At 69.0% G+C, this 16,148-nt stretch overlaps 1 protein-coding gene across 2 annotated transcripts in view; it reads right to left on the bottom strand.

The window, feature by feature from the left end:
• Positions 1-144: 144 nt before the first annotated feature.
• OGG1 (8-oxoguanine DNA glycosylase) overlaps positions 145-16,148 on the bottom strand; it is a 41,483-nt gene continuing 25,479 nt past the window's right edge. The window contains exons 4-7 of one of the 2 annotated variants that reach the window (XM_075005105.1): positions 1,038-1,216; positions 797-944; positions 666-715; positions 145-586 (exon numbers count right to left, since the gene is read on the bottom strand). In XM_075005105.1, the coding sequence (XP_074861206.1) occupies positions 323-586; positions 666-715; positions 797-944; positions 1,038-1,216 (641 nt within the window). In that variant the 3' untranslated portion in view covers positions 145-322. The remainder of the gene's footprint in view (positions 587-665; positions 716-796; positions 945-1,037; positions 1,217-16,148) is intronic. The other variant, XM_075005106.1, reaches the window with a different exon arrangement.

A 16,148-nucleotide genomic window follows, 5' to 3' on the forward strand; every position in this document is an offset into this window, starting at 1 on the left:
GTGACTCTGCCCCTTTGGGCCCCGGTGGGCGGGGGGCAGGCAGCGATGCAGGGCCCCAGCCCAGGGGATGCCAGGGTTAGGGGGTTGAGCCAGGGTGCAGCCCTAGTGCCCGCTGGGGCAAGGGGGCTCTGGCAGGGGCGTAAGGCTGAGTGGCCCCGTTGCCATGCCAACCTGCAAAGGCTCAGCCCAGCCCCGCCCCGCCCCGCCCCAGTGGGATGCTGTGCAGGGCCTCTGCTGCCCTCCCCTGCCCCAGTGGCTCATGGGTCTCCGGGCTGCCATCGCCAGAGAAGATCCCACAAAGCCTGGAGCCCCAGGAGCTCCCCTACAGTCCCCCCTGGGGAGCGCAGCCAGGGCTCGTGCAGTCCGGCTCCCCACTGCAGCGCTTCCGCCTGGCCCCACGCTGGCCTTTGCTGGGGGCTGCGGCTGCTTCCGTAGCCCCAGGCCAAGCTGAGCCCTGACCCGCTGCTGGGGCAGAGGTGGGTCTGCGATGGGCCAGAGCAGCTTCTCTGGAGGCAGGCTCCCCGCTCGGCCCACGGCCTGCACTGGGCCTCTGGCGGAACAGCTTTAGATCAGCACAGAAGAGAACCTGCAAGACAGGGCGAGAGGGGCAGCTGCAGGCGCGGCGGGGGACAAGGCGCCCTGGCCATGCCTTGGGCCCTACTTACCGCCTGTGCCCAACCTGCATAGGGTCCCCAGAGCCGCCGGAAAAAGCCTCCTGGGGAGAGAGAGGGCTAGTGAGGGGTGAGCAGCCCCTGGCACCTGCTGCTGGGGTGTGGGGCTGGCCCCAGGCACTCACCAAGCTCGCGGTGCATGCGAAGCGGCACGCTCCGGGCCCCTGCGCCCAGCTCCAGCCCGTAGTCCCGCCGGGCGATCTGCCACACGTGGGTGTCCACGGGAACAGCCTCGGCCTTGTCCAGGGCCATGAGACACACACAGTCGGCCACCTGCCAGTGACAGCCAAGTGAGCCGGCAAGGCCCCTCCGCTCCCCCAGCAGCAGGGGCTCCGGCCCAGAGCTGCGCAAGGAACCTGCCCTCACCTTGGCCCCCACGCCCGGCAGGGTGCACAGCAGCCTCCTGGCCTCCGGGTAGGGGACGTGGCGCAGCTGGTACAGCCCCTTGGTGCCAAACTGCTTCAGGACAGCCTGGGCGCTCCGGCTCACAAACGCTGCTCGGTAGCCAAAGCCCAGCCCCCGAAGCCGGCGCTCAGCATCAGCCCCTGCACCATAACAGCAGGTCAACCATGGGTGGGGGACGGGATAGTGGGGGGATCACTGGCCTGCTGACTCCTGAGGGAGCGAGCACAGGAATGGCAGCTGGGGCGGGGAAGGAGCACGAGGGGGCAGATGCTGACAGAGGGGAGGCTCTGGCTGAGGGAGCGGGCACAGGGATGGCAGCTGGGGCAGGGAAGGAGCACGACGGGGCAGATGCTGGCAGAGGGGAGGCTCTGGCTGAGGGAGCGGGCACAGGGATGGCAGCTGGGGCAGGGAAGGAGCACGACGGGGCAGATGCTGACAGAGGGGAGGCTCTGGCTGAGGGAGCGAGCACAGGGATGGCAGCTGGGGCAGGGAAGGAGCACGAGGGGGCAGTCGCTGGCAGAGGGGAGGCTCTGGCTGAGGGAGCGGGCACAGGGATGGCAGCTGGGGCAGGGAAGGAGCACGAGGGGGCAGATGCTGGCAGAGGGGAGGCTCTGGCTGAGGGAGCGAGCACAGGGATGGCAGCTGGGGCAGGGAAGGAGCACGAGGGGGCAGATGCTGGCAGAGGGGAAGCTCTGGCTGAGGGAGCGGGCACAGGGATGGCAGCTGGGGCAGGGAAGGAGCACGAGGGGGCAGATGCTGACAGAGGGGAGGCGCTGGCTGAGGGAGCGAGCACAGGGATGGCAGCTGGGGCAGGGAAGGAGCACGAGGGGGCAGATGCTGACAGAGGGGAGGCTCTGGCTGAGGGAACAGGCACAGGGCTGGCAGCTGGGGCAGGGAAGGAGCACGACGGGGCAGATGCTGACAGAGGGGAGGCTCTGGCTGAGGGAGCGGGCACAGGGATGCCAGCTGGGGCAGGGAAGGAGCACGACAGGGCAGATGCTGACAGAGGGGAGGCTCTGGCTGAGGGAGCGAGCACAGGGATGGCAGCTGGGGCAGGGAAGGAGCACGACGGGGCAGATGCTGGCAGAGGGGAGGCTCTGGCTGAGGGAACAGGCACAGGGATGGCAGCTGGGGCAGGGAAGGAGCACGACGGGGCAGATGCTGACAGAGGGGAGGCTCTGGCTGAGGGAACAGGCACAGGGATGGCAGCTGGGGCAGGGAAGGAGCACGAGGGGGCAGATGCTGACAGAGGGGAGGCTCTGGCTGAGGGAGCGGGCACAGGGATGCCAGCTGGGGCAGGGAAGGAGCACGAGGGGGCAGACGCTGGCAGAGGGGAGGCTCTGGCTGAGGGAGCGAGCACAGGGATGGCAGCTGGGGCAGGGAAGGAGCACGAGGGGGCAGACGCTGGCAGAGGGGAGGCTCTGGCTGAGGGAACAGGCACAGGGCTGCCAGCTGGGGCAGGGAAGGAGCACGACGGGGCAGATGCTGACAGAGGGGAGGCTCTGGCTGAGGGAACAGGCACAGGGATGGCAGCTGGGGCAGGGAAGGAGCACGAGGGGGCAGATGCTGGCAGAGGGGAGGCTCTGGCTGAGGGAGCGGGCACAGGAATGGCAGCTGGGGCAGGGAAGGAGCACGAGGGGGCAGATGCTGGCAGAGGGGAGGCTCTGGCTAAGGGAGCGAGCACAGGGCTGGCAGCTGGGGCGGGGAAGGAGCACGAGGGGGCAGATGCTGGCAGAGGGGAGGCTCTGGCTGAGGGAGCAGGCACAGGGCTGGCAGCTGGGGCGGGGAAGGAGCACGAGGGGGCAGATGCTGGCAGAGGGGAGGCTCTGGCTGAGGGAGCGAGCACAGGGATGGCAGCTGGGGCAGGGAAGGAGCACGACGGGGCAGATGCTGACAGAGGGGAGGCTCTGGCTGAGGGAACAGGCACAGGGCTGCCAGCTGGGGCAGGGAAGGAGCACGAGGGGGCAGATGCTGGCAGAGGGGAGGCTCTGGCTGAGGGAGCGAGCACAGGGATGGCAGCTGGGGCAGGGAAGGAGCACGAGGGGGCAGATGCTGGCAGAGGGGAGGCTCTGGCTGAGGGAGCGGGCACAGGAATGGCAGCTGGGGCAGGGAAGGAGCACGACGGGGCAGATGCTGACAGAGGGGAGGCTCTGGCTGAGGGAGCGAGCACAGGGATGGCAGCTGGGGCAGGGAAGGAGCACGACGGGGCAGACGCTGGCAGAGGGGAGGCTCTGGCTGAGGGAGCGGGCACAGGGATGGCAGCTGGGGCAGGGAAGGAGCACGAGGGGGCAGATGCTGACAGAGGGGAGGCTCTGGCTGAGGGAGCGAGCACAGGGATGGCAGCTGGGGCAGGGAAGGAGCATGAGGGGGCAGACGCTGGCAGAGGGGAGGCTCTGGCTGAGGGAACAGGCACAGGGATGGCAGCTGGGGCAGGGAAGGAGCACAAGGGGGCAGATGCTGACAGAGGGGAGGCTCTGGCTGAGGGAGCGAGCACAGGGATGGCAGCTGGGGCAGGGAAGGAGCATGAGGGGGCAGATGCTGGCAGAGGGGAGGCTCTGGCTGAGGGAGCGGGCACAGGGATGCCAGCTGGGGCAGGGAAGGAGCACGACGGGGCAGATGCTGGCAGAGGGGAGGCTCTGGCTGAGGGAGCGGGCACAGGGATGGCAGCTGGGGCAGGGAAGGAGCACGACGGGGCAGATGCTGACAGAGGGGAGGCTCTGGCTGAGGGAACAGGCACAGGGATGGCAGCTGGGGCAGGGAAGGAGCACGACGGGGCAGATGCTGACAGAGGGGAGGCTCTGGCTGAGGGAGCGGGCACAGGGATGGCAGCTGGGGCAGGGAAGGAGCACGAGGGGGCAGATGCTGACAGAGGGGAGGCGCTGGCTGAGGGAGCGGGCACAGGGCTGGCAGCTGGGGCAGGGAAGGAGCACGACGGGGCAGATGCTGACAGATGGGAGGCTCTGGCTGAGGGAGCGGGCACAGGGATGGCAGCTGGGGCAGGGAAGGAGCACGAGGGGGCAGATGCTGACAGAGGGGAGGCTCTGGCTGAGGGAGCGGGCACAGGGATGGCAGCTGGGGCAGGGAAGGAGCATGAGGGGGCAGATGCTGGCAGAGGGGAGGCTCTGGCTGAGGGAGCGAGCACAGGGATGGCAGCTGGGGCAGGGAAGGAGCACGACGGGGCAGATGCTGGCAGAGGGGAGGCTCTGGCTGAGGGAGCGGGCACAGGGATGGCAGCTGGGGCAGGGAAGGAGCATGAGGGGGCAGATGCTGGCAGAGGGGAGGCTCTGGCTGAGGGAGCGGGCACAGGGATGGCAGCTGGGGCAGGGAAGGAGCACGACGGGGCAGATGCTGGCAGAGGGGAGGCTCTGGCTGAGGGAGCGAGCACAGGGATGGCAGCTGGGGCAGGGAAGGAGCATGAGGGGGCAGACGCTGGCAGAGGGGAGGCTCTGGCTGAGGGAACGGGCACAGGGATGGCAGCTGGGGCAGGGAAGGAGCATGAGGGGGCAGATGCTGGCAGAGGGGAGGCTCTGGCTGAGGGAGCGGGCACAGGGATGGCAGCTGGGGCAGGGAAGGAGCACGACGGGGCAGATGCTGGCAGAGGGGAGGCTCTGGCTGAGGGAGCGAGCACAGGGATGGCAGCTGGGGCAGGGAAGGAGCACGAGGGGGCAGATGCTGGCAGAGGGGAGGCTCTGGCTGAGGGAACAGGCACAGGGCTGGCAGCTGGGGCAGGGAAGGAGCACGACAGGGCAGATGCTGGCAGATGGGAGGCTCTGGCTGAGGGAGCAGGCACAGGGCTGGCAGCTGGGGCAGGGAAGGAGCACGAGGGGGCAGATGCTGACAGAGGGGAGGCTCTGGCTGAGGGAGCAGGCACAGGGCTGGCAGCTGGGGCAGGGAAGGAGCATGAGGGGGCAGATGCTGACAGAGGGGAGGCTCTGGCTGAGGGAGCGAGCACAGGGATGGCAGCTGGGGCAGGGAAGGAGCACGACGGGGCAGATGCTGGCAGAGGGGAGGCTCTGGCTGAGGGAGCGGGCACAGGGCTGGCAGCTGGGGCAGGGAAGGAGCACGAGGGGGCAGATGCTGGCAGAGGGGAGGTTCTGGCTGAGGGAGCGGGCACAGGGCTGGCAGCTGGGGCAGGGAAGGAGCACGAGGGGGCAGATGCTGGCAGAGGGGAGGCTCTGGCTGAGGGAGCGAGCACAGGGATGCCAGCTGGGGCAGGGAAGGAGCACGAGGGGGCAGATGCTGGCAGAGGGGAGGCTCTGGCTGAGGGAGCGAGCACAGGGATGGCAGCTGGGGCAGGGAAGGAGCACGAGGGGGCAGATGCTGGCAGAGGGGAGGCTCTGGCTGAGGGAGCGAGCACAGGGATGGCAGCTGGGGCAGGGAAGGAGCACGAGGGGGCAGATGCTGGCAGAGGGGAGGCTCTGGCTGAGGGAGCGAGCACAGGGATGGCAGCTGGGGCAGGGAAGGAGCACGAGGGGGCAGATGCTGGCAGAGGGGAGGCTCTGGCTGAGGGAGCGGGCACAGGGATGGCAGCTGGGGCAGGGAAGGAGCACGAGGGGGCAGATGCTGACAGATGGGAGGCTCTGGCTGAGGGAGCGGGCACAGGGATGGCAGCTGGGGCAGGGAAGGAGCACGAGGGGGCAGATGCTGGCAGAGGGGAGGCTCTGGCTGAGGGAGCGGGCACAGGGATGGCAGCTGGGGCAGGGAAGGAGCACGACGGGGCAGACGCTGGCAGAGGGGAGGCTCTGGCTGAGGGAGCGAGCACAGGGATGGCAGCTGGGGCAGGGAAGGAGCACGAGGGGGCAGATGCTGACAGAGGGGAGGCTCTGGCTGAGGGAGCGAGCACAGGGATGGCAGCTGGGGCAGGGAAGGAGCACGACGGGGCAGACGCTGGCAGAGGGGAGGCTCTGGCTGAGGGAGCAGGCACAGGGATGGCAGCTGGGGCAGGGAAGGAGCACGACGGGGCAGATGCTGGCAGAGGGGAGGCTCTGGCTGAGGGAGCGAGCACAGGGATGGCAGCTGGGGCAGGGAAGGAGCACGACGGGGCAGATGCTGGCAGAGGGGAGGCTCTGGCTGAGGGAGCGGGCACAGGGATGGCAGCTGGGGCAGGGAAGGAGCACGACGGGGCAGATGCTGACAGAGGGGAGGCTCTGGCTGAGGGAGCGGGCACAGGGATGGCAGCTGGGGCAGGGAAGGAGCACGACGGGGCAGATGCTGACAGAGGGGAGGCTCTGGCTGAGGGAACAGGCACAGGGATGGCAGCTGGGGCAGGGAAGGAGCATGAGGGGGCAGATGCTGACAGAGGGGAGGCTCTGGCTGAGGGAGCGGGCACAGGGATGGCAGCTGGGGCAGGGAAGGAGCACGAGGGGGCAGATGCTGACAGAGGGGAGGCGCTGGCTGAGGGAGCGGGCACAGGGCTGGCAGCTGGGGCAGGGAAGGAGCACGACGGGGCAGATGCTGACAGATGGGAGGCTCTGGCTGAGGGAGCGGGCACAGGGATGGCAGCTGGGGCAGGGAAGGAGCACGAGGGGGCAGATGCTGACAGAGGGGAGGCTCTGGCTGAGGGAGCGAGCACAGGGATGGCAGCTGGGGCAGGGAAGGAGCATGAGGGGGCAGATGCTGGCAGAGGGGAGGCTCTGGCTGAGGGAGCGGGCACAGGGATGGCAGCTGGGGCAGGGAAGGAGCATGAGGGGGCAGATGCTGGCAGAGGGGAGGCTCTGGCTGAGGGAGCGGGCACAGGGATGGCAGCTGGGGCAGGGAAGGAGCACGACGGGGCAGATGCTGGCAGAGGGGAGGCTCTGGCTGAGGGAGCGAGCACAGGGATGGCAGCTGGGGCAGGGAAGGAGCATGAGGGGGCAGACGCTGGCAGAGGGGAGGCTCTGGCTGAGGGAACAGGCACAGGGATGGCAGCTGGGGCAGGGAAGGAGCATGAGGGGGCAGATGCTGGCAGAGGGGAGGCTCTGGCTGAGGGAGCGGGCACAGGGATGGCAGCTGGGGCAGGGAAGGAGCACGAGGGGGCAGATGCTGGCAGAGGGGAGGCTCTGGCTGAGGGAGCGAGCACAGGGATGGCAGCTGGGGCAGGGAAGGAGCACGAGGGGGCAGATGCTGGCAGAGGGGAGGCTCTGGCTGAGGGAACAGGCACAGGGATGGCAGCTGGGGCAGGGAAGGAGCATGAGGGGGCAGATGCTGGCAGAGGGGAGGCTCTGGCTGAGGGAGCGGGCACAAGGATGGCAGCTGGGGCAGGGAAGGAGCACGACGGGGCAGATGCTGGCAGAGGGGAGGCTCTGGCTGAGGGAGCGAGCACAGGGATGGCAGCTGGGGCAGGGAAGGAGCACGAGGGGGCAGATGCTGGCAGAGGGGAGGCTCTGGCTGAGGGAGCGAGCACAGGGATGGCAGCTGGGGCAGGGAAGGAGCACGAGGGGGCAGATGCTGGCAGAGGGGAGGTTCTGGCTAAGGGAGCGAGCACAGGGATGGCAGCTGGGGCAGGGAAGGAGCACGACAGGGCAGATGCTGGCAGATGGGAGGCTCTGGCTGAGGGAGCGAGCACAGGGATGGCAGCTGGGGCAGGGAAGGAGCACGAGGGGGCAGATGCTGACAGAGGGGAGGCTCTGGCTGAGGGAACAGGCACAGGGCTGGCAGCTGGGGCAGGGAAGGAGCACGACGGGGCAGATGCTGGCAGAGGGGAGGCTCTGGCTGAGGGAGCGGGCACAGGGATGGCAGCTGGGGCAGGGAAGGAGCACGACAGGGCAGATGCTGGCAGATGGGAGGCTCTGGCTGAGGGAGCAGGCACAGGGCTGGCAGCTGGGGCAGGGAAGGAGCACGAGGGGGCAGATGCTGGCAGAGGGGAGGCTCTGGCTAAGGGAGCGAGCACAGGGATGGCAGCTGGGGCAGGGAAGGAGCACGACAGGGCAGATGCTGGCAGATGGGAGGCTCTGGCTGAGGGAGCAGGCACAGGGCTGGCAGCTGGGGCAGGGAAGGAGCACGAGGGGGCAGATGCTGACAGAGGGGAGGCTCTGGCTGAGGGAGCGAGCACAGGGATGGCAGCTGGGGCAGGGAAGGAGCACGACGGGGCAGATGCTGGCAGAGGGGAGGCTCTGGCTGAGGGAGCGGGCACAGGGATGGCAGCTGGGGCAGGGAAGGAGCACGACGGGGCAGATGCTGGCAGAGGGGAGGCTCTGGCTGAGGGAGCGGGCACAGGGCTGGCAGCTGGGGCAGGGAAGGAGCACGAGGGGGCAGATGCTGGCAGAGGGGAGGTTCTGGCTGAGGGAGCGGGCACAGGGCTGGCAGCTGGGGCAGGGAAGGAGCACGAGGGGGCAGATGCTGGCAGAGGGGAGGCTCTGGCTGAGGGAGCGAGCACAGGGATGCCAGCTGGGGCAGGGAAGGAGCACGACGGGGCAGATGCTGACAGAGGGGAGGCTCTGGCTGAGGGAGCGAGCACAGGGATGGCAGCTGGGGCAGGGAAGGAGCACGAGGGGGCAGATGCTGGCAGAGGGGAGGCTCTGGCTGAGGGAGCGAGCACAGGGATGGCAGCTGGGGCAGGGAAGGAGCACGACGGGGCAGATGCTGGCAGAGGGGAGGCTCTGGCTAAGGGAGCGGGCACAGGGATGGCAGCTGGGGCAGGGAAGGAGCACGAGGGGGCAGATGCTGACAGATGGGAGGCTCTGGCTGAGGGAGCGGGCACAGGGATGGCAGCTGGGGCAGGGAAGGAGCACGAGGGGGCAGATGCTGGCAGAGGGGAGGCTCTGGCTGAGGGAACAGGCACAGGGATGGCAGCTGGGGCAGGGAAGGAGCACGAGGGGGCAGTCGCTGGCAGAGGGGAGGCTCTGGCTGAGGGAGCGGGCACAGGGATGGCAGCTGGGGCAGGGAAGGAGCACGAGGGGGCAGATGCTGACAGATGGGAGGCTCTGGCTGAGGGAGCGGGCACAGGGATGGCAGCTGGGGCAGGGAAGGAGCACGAGGGGGCAGATGCTGGCAGAGGGGAGGCTCTGGCTGAGGGAACAGGCACAGGGATGGCAGCTGGGGCAGGGAAGGAGCACGAGGGGGCAGATGCTGACAGAGGGGAGGCTCTGGCTGAGGGAACAGGCACAGGGATGGCAGCTGGGGCAGGGAAGGAGCACGACAGGGCAGATGCTGACAGAGGGGAGGCTCTGGCTGAGGGAGCGGGCACAGGGATGGCAGCTGGGGCAGGGAAGGAGCACGAGGGGGCAGATGCTGGCAGAGGGGAGGCTCTGGCTGAGGGAGCGAGCACAGGGATGGCAGCTGGGGCAGGGAAGGAGCACGAGGGGGCAGATGGTGACAGAGGGGAGGCTCTGGCTGAGGGAACAGGCACAGGGATGGCAGCTGGGGCAGGGAAGGAGCACGAGGGGGCAGATGCTGACAGAGGGGAGGCTCTGGCTGAGGGAACAGGCACAGGGATGGCAGCTGGGGCAGGGAAGGAGCACGACAGGGCAGATGCTGACAGAGGGGAGGCTCTGGCTGGGGGAACAGGCACAGGGATGGCAGCTGGGGCAGGGAAGGAGCACGAGGGGGCAGATGCTGACAGAGGGGAGGCTCTGGCTGAGGGAGCGGGCACAGGGATGGCAGCTGGGGCAGGGAAGGAGCACGACGGGGCAGACGCTGGCAGAGGGGAGGCTCTGGCTGAGGGAGCGAGCACAGGGATGGCAGCTGGGGCAGGGAAGGAGCACGACGGGGCAGACGCTGGCAGAGGGGAGGCTCTGGCTGAGGGAGCGAGCACAGGGATGGCAGCTGGGGCAGGGAAGGAGGACGAGGGGGCAGATGCTGACAGAGGGGAGGCTCTGGCTGAGGGAGCGAGCACAGGGATGGCAGCTGGGGCAGGGAAGGAGCACGAGGGGGCAGATGCTGGCAGAGGGGAGGCTCTGGCTGAGGGAGCGAGCACAGGGATGGCAGCTGGGGCAGGGAAGGAGCACGACGGGGCAGATGCTGACAGAGGGGAGGCTCTGGCTGAGGGAGCGAGCACAGGGATGGCAGCTGGGGCAGGGAAGGAGCACGACGGGGCAGATGCTGGCAGAGGGGAGGCTCTGGCTGAGGGAGCGGGCACAGGGATGGCAGCTGGGGCAGGGAAGGAGCACGACGGGGCAGATGCTGGCAGAGGGGAGGCTCTGGCTGAGGGAGCGGGCACAGGGATGGCAGCTGGGGCAGGGAAGGAGCACGAGGGGGCAGATGCTGACAGATGGGAGGCTCTGGCTGAGGGAGCGAGCACAGGGATGGCAGCTGGGGCAGGGAAGGACCACGACGGGGCAGATGCTGGCAGAGGGGAGGCTCTGGCTCAGGGAGCGAGCACAGGGATGGCAGCTGGGGCAGGGAAGGAGCACGAGGGGGCAGATGCTGACAGAGGGGAGGCTCTGGCTGAGGGAGCGAGCACAGGGATGGCAGCTGGGGCAGGGAAGGAGCACGAGGGGGCAGATGCTGGCAGAGGGGAGGCTCTGGCTGAGGGAGCGAGCACAGGGCTGGCAGCTGGGGCAGGGAAGGAGCACGAGGGGGCAGATGCTGGCAGAGGGGAGGCTCTGGCTGAGGGAGCGGGCACAGGGCTGGCAGCTGGGGCAGGGAAGGAGCACGAGGGGGCAGATGCTGACAGAGGGGAGGCTCTGGCTGAGGGAGCGAGCACAGGGATGGCAGCTGGGGCAGGGAAGGAGCACGAGGGGGCAGATGCTGGCAGAGGGGAGGCTCTGGCTGAGGGAGCGGGCACAGGGATGGCAGCTGGGGCAGGGAAGGAGCACGAGGGGGCAGATGCTGGCAGAGGGGAGGCTCTGGCTGAGGGAGCGAGCACAGGGATGGCAGCTGGGGCAGGGAAGGAGCACGACGGGGCAGATGCTGGCAGAGGGGAGGCTCTGGCTGAGGGAGCGAGCACAGGGATGCCAGCTGGGGCAGGGAAGGAGCACGACGGGGCAGATGCTGACAGAGGGGAGGCTCTGGCTGAGGGAGCGGGCACAGGGCTGGCAGCTGGGGCGGGGAAGGAGCACGAGGGGGCAGATGCTGGCAGAGGGGAGGCTCTGGCTGAGGGAACAGGCACAGGGATGGCAGCTGGGGCAGGGAAAGAGCACGAGGGGGCAGATGCTGGCAGAGGGGAGGCTCTGGCTGAGGGAGCGGGCACAGGGCTGGCAGCTGGGGCAGGGAAGGAGCACGACGGGGCAGATGCTGACAGAGGGGAGGCTCTGGCTGAGGGAGCGAGCACAGGGATGGCAGCTGGGGCAGGGAAGGAGCACGACGGGGCAGATGCTGGCAGAGGGGAGGCTCTGGCTGAGGGAGCGGGCACAGGGATGGCAGCTGGGGCAGGGAAGGAGCACGAGGGGGCAGATGCTGGCAGAGGGGAGGCTCTGGCTGAGGGAGCGAGCACAGGGATGGCAGCTGGGGCAGGGAAGGAGCACGACGGGGCAGATGCTGACAGAGGGGAGGCTCTGGCTGAGGGAACAGGCACAGGGATGGCAGCTGGGGCAGGGAAGGAGCACGAGGGGGCAGATGCTGGCAGAGGGGAGGCTCTGGCTGAGGGAGCGAGCACAGGGATGGCAGCTGGGGCAGGGAAGGAGCACGACGGGGCAGATGCTGGCAGAGGGGAGGCTCTGGCTGAGGGAGCGAGCACAGGGATGCCAGCTGGGGCAGGGAAGGAGCACGACGGGGCAGATGCTGACAGAGGGGAGGCTCTGGCTGAGGGAGCGGGCACAGGGCTGGCAGCTGGGGCGGGGAAGGAGCACGAGGGGGCAGATGCTGGCAGAGGGGAGGCTCTGGCTGAGGGAACAGGCACAGGGATGGCAGCTGGGGCAGGGAAAGAGCACGAGGGGGCAGATGCTGGCAGAGGGGAGGCTCTGGCTGAGGGAGCGGGCACAGGGCTGGCAGCTGGGGCAGGGAAGGAGCACGACGGGGCAGATGCTGACAGAGGGGAGGCTCTGGCTGAGGGAGCGAGCACAGGGATGGCAGCTGGGGCAGGGAAGGAGCACGACGGGGCAGATGCTGGCAGAGGGGAGGCTCTGGCTGAGGGAGCGGGCACAGGGATGGCAGCTGGGGCGGGGAAGGAGCACGACGGGGCAGATGCTGACAGAGGGGAGGCTCTGGCTGAGGGAGCGGGCACAGGGATGGCAGCTGGGGCAGGGAAGGAGCACGACGGGGCAGATGCTGGCAGATGGGAGGCTCTGGCTGAGGGAGCGAGCACAGGGATGGCAGCTGGGGCAGGGAAGGAGCACGACGGGGCAGATGCTGACAGAGGGGAGGCGCTGGCTGAGGGAGCGAGCACAGGGATGGCAGCTGGGGCAGGGAAGGAGCACGAGGGGGCAGATGCTGACAGAGGGGAGGCTCTGGCTGAGGGAGCGGGCACAGGGATGGCAGCTGGGGCAGGGAAGGAGCACGAGGGGGCAGATGGTGGCAGAGGGGAGGCTCTGGCTGAGGGAGCGGGCACAGGGATGGCAGCTGGGGCAGGGAAGGAGCACGACGGGGCAGATGCTGACAGAGGGGAGGCTCTGGCTGAGGGAGCGAGCACAGGGATGGCAGCTGGGGCAGGGAAGGAGCACGAGGGGGCAGACGCTGGCAGAGGGGAGGCTCTGGCTGAGGGAACAGGCACAGGGATGGCAGCTGGGGCAGGGAAGGAGCACGACAGGGCAGATGCTGACAGAGGGGAGGCTCTGGCTGAGGGAGCGGGCACAGGGATGGCAGCTGGGGCAGGGAAGGAGCACGACGGGGCAGACGCTGGCAGAGGGGAGGCGCTGACTGAGGGAGCAGGCACAGGGATGCCAGCTGGGGCAGGGAAGGAGCACGACGGGGCAGATGCTGACAGAGGGGAGGCTCTGGCTGAGGGAGCGGGCACAGGGATGGCAGCTGGGGCAGGGAAGGAGCACGACGGGGCAGATGCTGGCAGAGGGGAGGCTCTGGCTGAGGGAGCGGGCACAGGGCTGCCAGCTGGGGCAGGGAAGGAGCACGACGGGGCAGATGCTGACAGAGGGGAGGCTCTGGCTGAGGGAGCGAGCACAGGGATGGCAGCTGGGGCAGGGAAGGAGCACGAGGGGGCAGATGCTGACAGATGGGAGGCTCTGGCTGAGGGAGCGGGCACAGGGCTGGCAGCTGGGGCAGGGAAGGAGCACGACGGGGCAGATGCTGGCAGAGGGGAGGCTCTGGCTGAGGGAGCGAGCACAGGGATGCCAGCTGGGGCAGGGAAGGAGCACGACGGGGCAGATGCTGGCAGATGGGAGGCTCTGGCTGAGGGAGCGGGCACAGGGCTGGCAGCTGGGGCAGGGAAGGAGCACGACGGGGCAGATGCTGACAGAGGGGAGGCTCTGGCTGAGGGAGCGAGCACAGGGATGCCAGCTGGGGCAGGGAAGGAGCACGACGGGGCAGATGCTGGCAGATGGGAGGCTCTGGCTGAGGGAGCGGGCACAGGGATGCCAGCTGGGGCAGGGAAGGAGCACGACGGGGCAGATGCTGGCAGAGGGGAGGCTCTGGCTGAGGGAGCGAGCACAGGGATGGCAGCTGGGGCAGGGAAGGAGCACGACAGGGCAGATGCTGGCAGAGGGGAGGCTCTGGCTGAGGGAGCGAGCACAGGGATGGCAGCTGGGGCAGGGAAGGAGCACGACGGGGCAGATGCTGGCAGAGGGGAGGCTCTGGCTGAGGGAGCGAGCACAGGGATGGCAGCTGGGGCGGGGAAGGAGCACGACGGGGCAGATGCTGACAGAGGGGAGGCTCTGGCTGAGGGAGCGAGCACAGGGATGGCAGCTGGGGCAGGGAAGGAGCACGACGGGGCAGATGCTGGCAGAGGGGAGGCTCTGGCTGAGGGAGCGAGCACAGGGATGGCAGCTGGGGCAGGGAAGGAGCACGAGGGGGCAGATGCTGGCAGAGGGGAGGCTCTGGCTGAGGGAGCGAGCACAGGGATGCCAGCTGGGGCAGGGAAGGAGCACGACGGGGCAGATGCTGGCAGAGGGGAGGCTCTGGCTGAGGGAGCGAGCACAGGGATGCCAGCTGGGGCAGGGAAGGAGCACGACGGGGCAGATGCTGGCAGATGGGAGGCTCTGGCTGAGGGAGCGGGCACAGGGATGCCAGCTGGGGCAGGGAAGGAGCACGACGGGGCAGATGCTGGCAGAGGGGAGGCTCTGGCTGAGGGAGCGAGCACAGGGATGGCAGCTGGGGCAGGGAAGGAGCACGACAGGGCAGATGCTGGCAGAGGGGAGGCTCTGGCTGAGGGAGCGAGCACAGGGATGGCAGCTGGGGCAGGGAAGGAGCACGACGGGGCAGATGCTGGCAGAGGGGAGGCTCTGGCTGAGGGAACAGGCACAGGGATGGCAGCTGGGGCGGGGAAGGAGCACGACGGGGCAGATGCTGACAGAGGGGAGGCTCTGGCTGAGGGAGCGGGCACAGGGATGGCAGCTGGGGCAGGGAAGGAGCACGACGGGGCAGATGCTGGCAGAGGGGAGGCTCTGGCTGAGGGAGCGAGCACAGGGATGGCAGCTGGGGCAGGGAAGGAGCACGACGGGGCAGATGCTGGCAGAGGGGAGGCTCTGGCTGAGGGAGCAGGCACAGGGATGGCAGCTGGGGCAGGGAAGGAGCACGACGGGGCAGACGCTGGCAGAGGGGAGGCTCTGGCTGAGGGAGCGAGCACAGGGCTGGCAGCTGGGGCAGGGAAGGAGCACGAGGGGGCAGATGCTGACAGAGGGGAGGCGCTGGCTGAGGGAGCGGGGACACGGCTGGCAGCTGGGGCAGGGAAGGAGCACGAGGGGGCAGATGCTGACAGAGGGGAGGCTCTGGCTGAGGGAACAGGCACAGGGATGCCAGCTGGGGCAGGGAAGGAGCACGACGGGGCAGATGCTGGCAGAGGGGAGGCTCTGGCTGAGGGAGCAGGCACAGGGATGGCAGCTGGGGCAGGGAAGGAGCACGAGGGGGCAGATGCTGGCAGAGGGGAGGCTCTGGCTGAGGGAGCGAGCACAGGGATGGCAGCTGGGGCAGGGAAGGAGCACGACGGGGCAGATGCTGGCAGAGGGGAGGCTCTGGCTGAGGGAACAGGCACAGGGATGGCAGCTGGGGCAGGGAAGGAGCACGACGGGGCAGATGCTGACAGAGGGGAGGCTCTGGCTGAGGGAGCGGGCACAGGGATGGCAGCTGGGGCAGGGAAGGAGCACGAGGGGGCAGATGCTGACAGATGGGAGGCTCTGGCTGAGGGAGCGGGCACAGGGCTGGCAGCTGGGGCAGGGAAGGAGCACGAGGGGGCAGATGCTGACAGAGGGGAGGCTCTGGCTGAGGGAGCGAGCACAGGGATGGCAGCTGGGGCAGGGAAGGAGCACGACGGGGCAGATGCTGGCAGAGGGGAGGCTCTGGCTGAGGCAACAGGCACAGGGCTTCCAGCTGGGGCAGGGAAGGAGCACGACGGGGCAGATGCTGGCAGAGGGGAGGCTCTGGCTGAGGGAGCGAGCACAGGGATGGCAGCTGGGGCAGGGAAGGAGCACGACGGGGCAGATGCTGGCAGAGGGGAGGCTCTGGCTGAGGGAGCGAGCACAGGGCTTCCAGCTGGGGCAGGGAAGGAGCACGAGGGGGCAGATGCTGGCAGAGGGGAGGCTCTGGCTGAGGGAGCGGGCACAGGGATGGCAGCTGGGGCAGGGAAGGAGCACGACGGGGCAGATGCTGGCAGAGGGGAGGCTCTGGCTGAGGGAGCGGGCACAGGGATGGCAGCTGGGGCAGGGAAGGAGCACGACGGGGCAGATGCTGACAGAGGGGAGGCTCTGGCTGAGGGAGCGAGCACAGGGATGGCAGCTGGGGCAGGGAAGGAGCACGAGGGGGCAGATGCTGACAGAGGGGAGGCTCTGGCTGAGGGAACAGGCACAGGGATGGCAGCTGGGGCAGGGAAGGAGCACGACGGGGCAGATGCTGGCAGAGGGGAGGCTCTGGCTGAGGGAGCGAGCACAGGGATGGCAGCTGGGGCAGGGAAGGAGCACGAGGGGGCAGATGCTGGCAGAGGGGAGGCTCTGGCTGAGGGAACAGGCACAGGGATGGCAGCTGGGGCAGGGAAGGAGCACGACGGGGCAGATGCTGGCAGAGGGGAGGCTCTGGCTGAGGGAGCGAGCACAGGGATGGCAGCTGGGGCAGGGA

The sequence above is a fragment of the Carettochelys insculpta genome, chromosome 11 (assembly GCF_033958435.1).
Source record: "Carettochelys insculpta isolate YL-2023 chromosome 11, ASM3395843v1, whole genome shotgun sequence".
NCBI lineage: Eukaryota > Metazoa > Chordata > Testudines > Carettochelyidae > Carettochelys > Carettochelys insculpta.